Raw genomic sequence first — 8,805 nt, forward strand, 5'->3', positions numbered from 1 at the left:
AAGAAAATAATCATGGTTACACAACCAAATATATTAGAATTAAGAATAAAGATTCCAAATGTTTTGTTGCTTTGATATGCTATGAATGTTCTGAGCTCGCATCTAGTCAATGAGTGCACTTAGCAAAATGATCGTTTTACACGTAAACAAATTTATGTTTTCATTTAATAAATATATTTTTTTATTGAATCAAATTTCAAATTCCTAGCAATAAAATTTTTTAAGGATCAATGCCTACTGCAAATTTTCTAAATCATTAATTAAGGTCAAATCAAAGTTCTCTCAAATGCTTTTCATCCTTGTGTGCATTACATAAGCGGACTCCGAGTAAATAAATACGCCCATCCCAACGACGTGTACTTTTCTCCTTATTTGTCCCAAGTTGTTTTTTCATAGCCTCTTTCTCATTTATTTATTTTCTCATAGTATAACCCTATTTTTTGAGTATTCAATGGTAATATAAAATCACTAGTAAACGTACAATGTCTTTTACATTAATTATTGCTCTGCATTTTTCGATTTGTATTTCGTTTTATGGATTTTTGAGATGGTTGACAGTTTGTTATTATTGTCATTTTATCATTGTATACAGGTACATGTAATTCATATATCTGATACCTTTTCTGTAATCAGTACTTTGACCAAATGAGTCGCCCGTTTCTGGAGCAGGAGTAGATGATGCAGTTTTTGAAGAAAACGGACGTTGCAAGTTGCAGGTATCCAAGATGATTTATTTATTATTTTTATGCAGATTCCTAATGACATCTTTTTTGATTCGTGTGCTTACACTGCAAACTGGAGCAATAAGATGAAAAATTGATGCTTATTTATATATACCCACATCTAAAGGAATAGTTAAACTGTTTCATATAAAGAAGAATATGTATCATAATAAAAACAAAAATCGACAGATAAACATAATTTTATAAGCAATAATTTGGATTTTAATGTGCATTTTAAAAAATGGTTATAAATATATATATATTATTATCTATGTTTGTATTTTACATGTTGTTGAGTAGAATATACCTTACTAAAAAACTAAAAATGCTTAAAAGAAATTTAATACATGTACAGTCATGAATTTAGCTTTACAAATCACATTTACTTGGAAATTTAAGGTAGATATGTTGGGTAATTTGTCGACCAACCATCCTCCTGAGTGATATCAAATTCAAAAATGACTGTCTTTACAAATCGATCAATGAGGTAACTTTTATAGAGTAATACATAATCGATGAAAAAAATTCATGTTTTATACATTTTTATACCAATCTGTCGTCACGATGAGGGACGATTGTAAATGCACGTAGTTACTGGTTCCATTCAAGCCCCCTTTCTTTTGCACATGTACCACCTAATACCGCAACCAATCATAATAAGTGTCGACAAGCCTGATATGACGCCAAAAACGGAATAAATTATGATCCTGCTAGGTCTGAAATAGTTCATGCCAAGAAATTAGAGCAGTATAATTACTGGATTGACTTTCCAATGGACAAAATTACATTTTTACGGTCATACAAAGACTTATAATTTGAATTATATTCGAAATATAATCAATTATTCCTCAATTTCCTGTATAATAATTTTAATTAAGACCAATGATAACCTTTCTGTACAACAGTAATGCTGACCATCCTCTCCACAGCAGTACGGGTAGTCATCAGTCGTGCAAACGAAACTCCATCAAAAACGACAAAAACTCCACGTTTGACGACAGGGACATAAGTTTGATTTCAGTTCCAGTTCCATTTCAAACTGACACAAGATATAACATAACGACAGTGGGTTTTTTAAACACGAGTTTAGGCAACGTCTGTAGGATGTGTGTACGACACTTTCTTCAGAATCGATAATTTTCTTTTGAGAATGTATGATCTCATGCGACTGTAGTCGCCACTTGCACGAATCCCTGCCGGATTGTGACAATTGTTCTACGAGAAATGTACGATAGTAGACGACGTAAATTACGACTTGGCTTTTCGTTTGTTTGATACTTATCTTAATGGCTCGTCAAGGGCTCAGAAACCTGTGCAATGGAGGTAGATGCTGCTAACGATGATCCGATGATCATCCACGTAATAAAGTGAAGAGATTTTTTTAATTTTGATCTAAAGAATAACTCAATCATAATTACAATGTCGAAAAAATGTAGAACAGAACACATACAAATTCTTTAGTTACAAAACTTTGATACTCGTTGCAAGTCGGGCGCATGTCAAGCAGAGATCGTAAAATGTTCTCAGAACTTGCATTAATGCAACTCATTGCATGTCGAACTTCTTTCTCACACGGCAAGAAACCATACGATATACTAGGCTATACGACATATAAATGCGAATTATCGCCGACATGCACACGGGATCGATTGTACGACATCAATTCAACATGTGCATGCATTCGACATTTGTTCGAGACTTAAACTCGCGCGAGAATCCAAAACTGTTTGAAATTCTGCTGTTTGGCGAGCACTGTCACATGTAGTCGAATTAGTCTGTTTTAAAACGGCTGAAACTTCAGACCATTCAGAAACATTTTTGGTGAAATAAGGTAACCAAGAAGACACCCTGTATTTACTCTAGAAAAAGGTTTTTCACTTTCTTAGAGGCATCCATGACGACATTTTCACTTAATTTCATGGAATTGAATATCATTACCAGATTTTATTGAGTTCAGAGTTTGGTATATTTCCAGTCAAACGCCGGTTAAAGCCTACCCGAGGTTTCAAGACTATTGATATAGTATTTCTAGTTAAAACATTGAGTTGTGGTCCTCTACGTAAAAGTTTATCCCGTTCTTACTTGTAAGTTTTGATATTTAAAGGCCTGTAACATTTTTTGTTGAAATAAATACATGTATTTACCTTATTTATCTTTTTCTTTTTTTCTCTTTAGCCTCTTCTTGCCTCTTTTATTCAAACATCAAATACCACACGTTTTTTAATTGAAAAATTCGACTATGGTCGAATACTTCAGTCCGTACATGAGCGATGATATATATAGAAAAAGTGGATTCTTGAACGATGTTCACGTATTATCTTAATATGTGTGTGATGCTTTTTTCCTAATTAGAAATTACTGGCATCAAAAACAATCAATTGCAAATTAAATGACTTGTTGTAAATGAAATAATATCGAATCATTTGAAAGTGTTCTAACTTACGTTTAAGTAATGCTTCGAATATTTGTCCGTTACAACTCCCGGAACGGAAATCGCAGGATTCTAAACAATACGGACCAATTTTACCAGGACTGCACTCAAAACAGTGGCCATTGTCCCTATAGCATGTTTTATTTCCACCGCATGTGTCTGGAGAAAAGAGTTAAGATTTTTATGTCAATGACAAACAAATTTTCCCAAATTTTGAAGGCGGTTCGTCATAGGTTGACGTTACACAGTTACCTTTGCAGGGTGTTTCACAAGTGTCTCCCAAAAATCCATCGTTACACCCGTCTCTGCAATGTCCAGAAATCCGATCACATTTTTGATTTCTGCAACCCTGTGGACAAGAAAGGTTGCAATCAAGTCCGTGGAAACCAGAAATGCATTCCTTACAACCCAGGACAGGATCACAGTTTTGACAATTTTTACAAGTCAAACTACAGTTTTTGCCATAAGTATTTCTTTCACACAGTTCGCAGTCAGGTCCACGGTGGCCAGACAAGCAGTTAGTACATCCTAGAACTGAATCACAAAACGAGGTTTCACAATTAGAAGAACATTTCCTATCACATTTTTCTCCATACCACCCATGGTTACAGCCTGATAGACAGATACCTGTGTACCCATCACATCTGTTGCCTTGACAATTTCGGCACTCATTCTCACATAAGGAGCCATATGTCCCTAAGCTGCATTCTATATAAAATAATTTATATATAACTGATGAAAATTCATCTTTTATTTTTGGGTTTACACAAAAACTATGTACGCCAGTGTTTGCATCATTTACATTTGAAAGTACAAAATCCGATTTCTTGTACATCATTACTCAATGAAAGTTGGAAAATCAAAATGCAAATAAATCAAATTAGTTTACACAGAATTTTTTTGCAAAAAGAGGTATACACATGTAGTGCACTTGATATAATAAAATTTCGCTTATAATATAGCTCTTGTGCAAACAATTGACATTAAATTGTAATGATAAACAAATTTGTCTAAGATGCGTAATTTTGAATTTTGTTCATAATTTTCACTTCTTTTTTTTTAAATTGTTTTCTATTGAATTTTTAATTCCTAATTTAGATCGCTTTTCGGAGCTACATCCATGTATAAACCGTAACAGAATACACTTAGTATAGGTTAACTAATTGAGCGAAGTTCTGTCTTAACCAATTCAAATTTGTTGAATGAATTATATATTTTTAGATATTTTTTCACATAACGGGTAAATATCTTTATACAAACTTACGATACACTTTAATCTCAAACACCTGAAGCCTTCCATTGTAGGTATCTCTCATAATTACAACTTGGTTCCCAGTCAAAATTCTGTTGTTGTTACATTTCAAGTTGACGTTGTATCTATTCCTGGTAGTCCTGTAGAACACCGTACACAACATGTCGTCAGACAAGGATAGTGACGTCGAATTTGTGACGTACACGTAGTAAGGGGAAGTAGCCTCTACAAGAAATTGATTCTTCATAAATAATATACACACTTATACACTTATTATATAATACAATCCACTTCCATTAAAACATTTACAAAACTTTGTACAATGTAAGTTGCAGGGGATGGAGAGTTATTAATGGTTGACCGTCCTTAACTTACACGTGTATCACACATCAAATGCTATTTTAAAGCAATTCATTATATGTATTATATTGACGTGTATGTTGATTATTTTGATACTTCATAATATCTTTCACTGCTTTTAAATTAACCTTTTAAAGAAGCCGGGGAAACAAAATGAAAATACTTTCTCTTTACTCCGAGTACCCAAACTCCGGCATCAAAGGCAGAAAGCATCTCGTGTTGCTCTGTAATTTTAATCTTTTTAATCTTCTTTTTTTTTCTTTGGGGGGGGGGGGGGTTATTTGCAATCATTAAAAAGAACTATTTTACATTATTGGGAGTTGATTTTAATCAACTCTCCTATGCAGTTACTCTGGCAAACCGAAAGTGAAACAGTGTTTGGACCTAGGCACAAATCATCACCGCTGACAAGACTTAGATCTTGAAAATAACAGATGAATTCGGTTTACTGTATGCTGAACCATTAATTTTCAAGGTAACCTTGAAAATAGTCAGATTTTAAATAATACGAATAATTTAGATATTTTTTGTAGTCGTATGTATTCCTACGCCAGAGTTCAATTTAGTCTCGTTCAACCAGACGCTCGGCTGTATCCGTAAATCTCAGACAAACAGAGTCTCTCTTGGTAGTCGGATTAACGGAGACAGTCGAGCATCTGGTTGAACGAGACTAGAGTTCAATATTTCTTGGATCCAGACATGTGTACAATTTTTAACTGGGTTTTCCAGCGGAAAAATCCGGTTATTAAAATGGTGAAAATGGCGGGCGGGCGGCTGCCAAAAGGGTACCCTCATTGTACGGATAACTCCTCCTACAGTTTTCAAGATAGTTCTTTGCACGCAAGTTGTTCTTTTGCAGATCAATTGTACATATATCACATGTGTGCATATTGCTAGGATTTAGATTTCTGATGATTTATGAAAAAATACCAGCTTTTGAACTTGGTCATTTTTTGACAAAATATTGCATATAGGGTACCCTCATTGTACGGATAACATCTCCAACAGTTTTCAAGATAGGAAATTGTTCATTTGCAGATCAATTGTACATATATCAAAGGTGTGCATATTGCTAGGATTTAGAATTTTGATAATTTATGGAAAAAAATACCAGCTTTTGAAAATATTGCATATAGGGTACCCGCATTGTACGGATAACTCCTCCTACAGTTTTCAAGATAGGGAGTTGTTCTTTTGCATATCAATTGTATATATATTAGAAGTGTGCATATTGCTAGGATTTAGATTTTTGATAATTTATGAAAAAAATACCAGTTTTTGAACTTAGTCATTTTTTGACTAAATATTGCATATAGGGTACCCTCATTGTACGGATAACTCCTCCTACAGTGTTCAAGATAAGAAGTTGTTCATTTGCAGATCAATTGTACATATATTAGAGGTGTGCATTCGCACATTTCTAGGATTTTGAATTCTGATAATTTATGAACTCATTTTTTGGCATAATATTGCATATAGTGTACTCCATTTCACTGGATACGGTCGGAAGTGTTTTTCAATTCAGGGTTGACATGGAATATTGATACAGTTCAAATAAAAGAAAACCCGGTTTGCTGTCACATTGACAGCTTTTCACTTGTTAGAAATATTTCGATTACTGATAGTTTGATGGAATTAATTCTATCTTTAAATATTACACAACATGATTCAAATGGGGTTTTCTCGAAATTCTTGTCGGAAAAGTTCGAGAATTCATTTTATTAAAATGTGTGTAATTGAAATACAGATTAGAAACTACTTGCCATGCAAAATAACATATCGTTGATTTTAAAATTAATAATAATCGATAAAATCAACTCCCGTCAGTACTTCAGTACTTTGATTATATATCAATAATTAAATTATTATAGCAAAAATATTTTATTGAACTAATAACGACACTAAAAGCAACGTTTATCGCACTTGCTCAACATATAAAATGAGCCTAACTCCGGCACTAACACAGGATCTATGATGTGTCAAGGATTAAAGATACACTTTAGTGCGCCCAAGATAGTTAAAAACTCAAGACGTTTTAACACATTCATTTGTTGAATTTGATCGTTGTAAATTGCTGACCAATGATTGCAGATTTGTGACATGCGCAAAAAAAAAAAAAAAAAAATCGCACTTGATTTCCCGAAAGTGTTGGAGTACTAAAGGGTTGTGAGAATTTTATGCGATATACCTATTGTTAAGCTGATGTAAATGTGTCCTATTTTGAATGTATCGGCCAATGTCACCGTCAGCTGAGGGTTTGTTTCGGATTTTGTCAAAGCATATGTATCAGAATCTTCGTCCACGGCGTTATTTGCAGGCCTCTCTATTCCCTGGTATGTTTCGGTCGACGTTGAAATTGCTGATATTCCATAGGCGATGTTTTCTAGAATTTACATTATTAAACGTTCTGTCTATAAATCAAACGAGGAACATCTATCCAAATTTTCTGTTACAATTGTAAAACAAAATTCAAGTTTTTTTAAGAAGGAAACATAATGTTGCCATAACCCATGGACCAATATTTTTATTGTTATTTACAAGTTGATGTCCATATGTAATGTAAATGTAAGCATTCAAATGTATAGGTACTTACTTCTCTGACAATAATTAGATGTTGTGCCGCTCCACCCCATTGCACAACTCGAACAAGTGCGCGAACAAGGAAATTGACAATGGCAATTACAACTGTCCTCGTCAGTGCATTGAGCTATTTGAAATGTTATTCTGTATCATTTCACATATACACAGTACATACATGTACAACAACACTGGTGAAAAATGTTGTTGAAATTAATGGGTTTTTAGAAGTTATAATTATCTTCACAGTCATTTTTTTTTACTTGTTAATCTTTGAAAGATAAATATTACTTTTTGAAAAATATGTACGAAAAAAAAATAATTCACTTAAAGACATCTTTTGTTACTGTAAATATTCTAGTATGTAGTCAAATTTTATTGGTGTGACAAGTTTTGAAATTTCGTGAACTTTTACCTCGAAATTACAATCATGTATTTATTGATATAAGTTTGCTGAATGCTGCAGGAAATACAAATTATGCATACATGTAAATTCATAATTTATTAGTGATTACTGTCACGTGTAAAATTATGAGTGAAAAAATAGAATTATTACATTGGTTTTTTCATCTCAAAATTGGACATGGCATACATGTATGATTGTGTGCTTGTTATTAATAACATTTTTGTAATTATAAGATTAAATTGTTCGTGTTTAGCATTTATAAGCATTGATAAAATTGAACACTTCCTTGCATTAATACCTTATGAATTTTAATAATAATATATATTCAAAATGAATTTTAATCTAAATTTAATTACTTACATTGAATGATCTTTAAAGACGAAAATATCGCTAAAAGTTGCAGCAAATGAAACATGGACTCCATTACGATATATATTTTATTTCCCGTTTTTTTATTTATCCAACTTTTAATACTTCCGGGTGTTTAAATTATTAAGATTATGTTCCATTATTAACACTTAAAATGAATTAAAGTGGTTTATCTGGTCCCATCAGAAATCGTTATCTCCAGGAAAAAACCTACACTATGAACAGACTAGAGAGATACAAAAACTGTTGAACCAAAAAATCCAAATGATAACAAAATCATAATTGAGTCTTGCATTTGGTAATAAATTTTCATTGTGATATAATTATCATTTATTGAGCATTTATTAAAAAAAAGTTTTATATGAGCACATTTTATCCATACATTTGTAATTATACATTCAGTTGACTAAGAATTCTCAAGTACATGTACATGTACTCTGAATCAACATAGCTACTAGTATGTAAAAAATATGTTTAATATGATTGATAAGTATCAACTTATTTAGTTTGTTATTGCTTGATTGAACGCAATTGAGGATCAAATTAAATTGAATTTAACACTGTCACCGAGATTTATATGGAAATCATTCTCTTTCCTAAATTAACCTAGATTACAATACCCCATTTTGTGTTTTCGTTGTATGAACTTTTAGTGTAGATCGGCACAAGTACATGTATATCATGCGAA

The 8,805-nt window shown here is 32.5% G+C and overlaps 1 protein-coding gene across 1 annotated transcript; it reads right to left on the bottom strand.

Moving 5' to 3' along the window:
* Window positions 1-1,090: 1,090 nt before the first annotated feature.
* On the bottom strand, window positions 1,091-8,171 carry LOC105324572 (uncharacterized). The gene is made up of 7 exons (XM_066065907.1): window positions 8,109-8,171; window positions 7,359-7,472; window positions 6,954-7,148; window positions 4,418-4,630; window positions 3,406-3,861; window positions 1,613-3,312; window positions 1,091-1,438 (listed from the first exon to the last, which is right to left on the bottom strand). The coding sequence occupies exons 1-6, from the start codon at window positions 8,161-8,163 to the stop codon at window positions 3,071-3,073; spliced, it is 1,275 nt and encodes a 424-aa protein (XP_065921979.1). The 5' UTR covers window positions 8,164-8,171; the 3' UTR covers window positions 1,091-1,438; window positions 1,613-3,070.
* Between the last annotated feature and the right edge of the window lie 634 nt (window positions 8,172-8,805).

This window comes from Magallana gigas, chromosome 7 (assembly GCF_963853765.1).
Source record: "Magallana gigas chromosome 7, xbMagGiga1.1, whole genome shotgun sequence".
Taxonomy (NCBI): domain Eukaryota; kingdom Metazoa; phylum Mollusca; class Bivalvia; order Ostreida; family Ostreidae; genus Magallana; species Magallana gigas.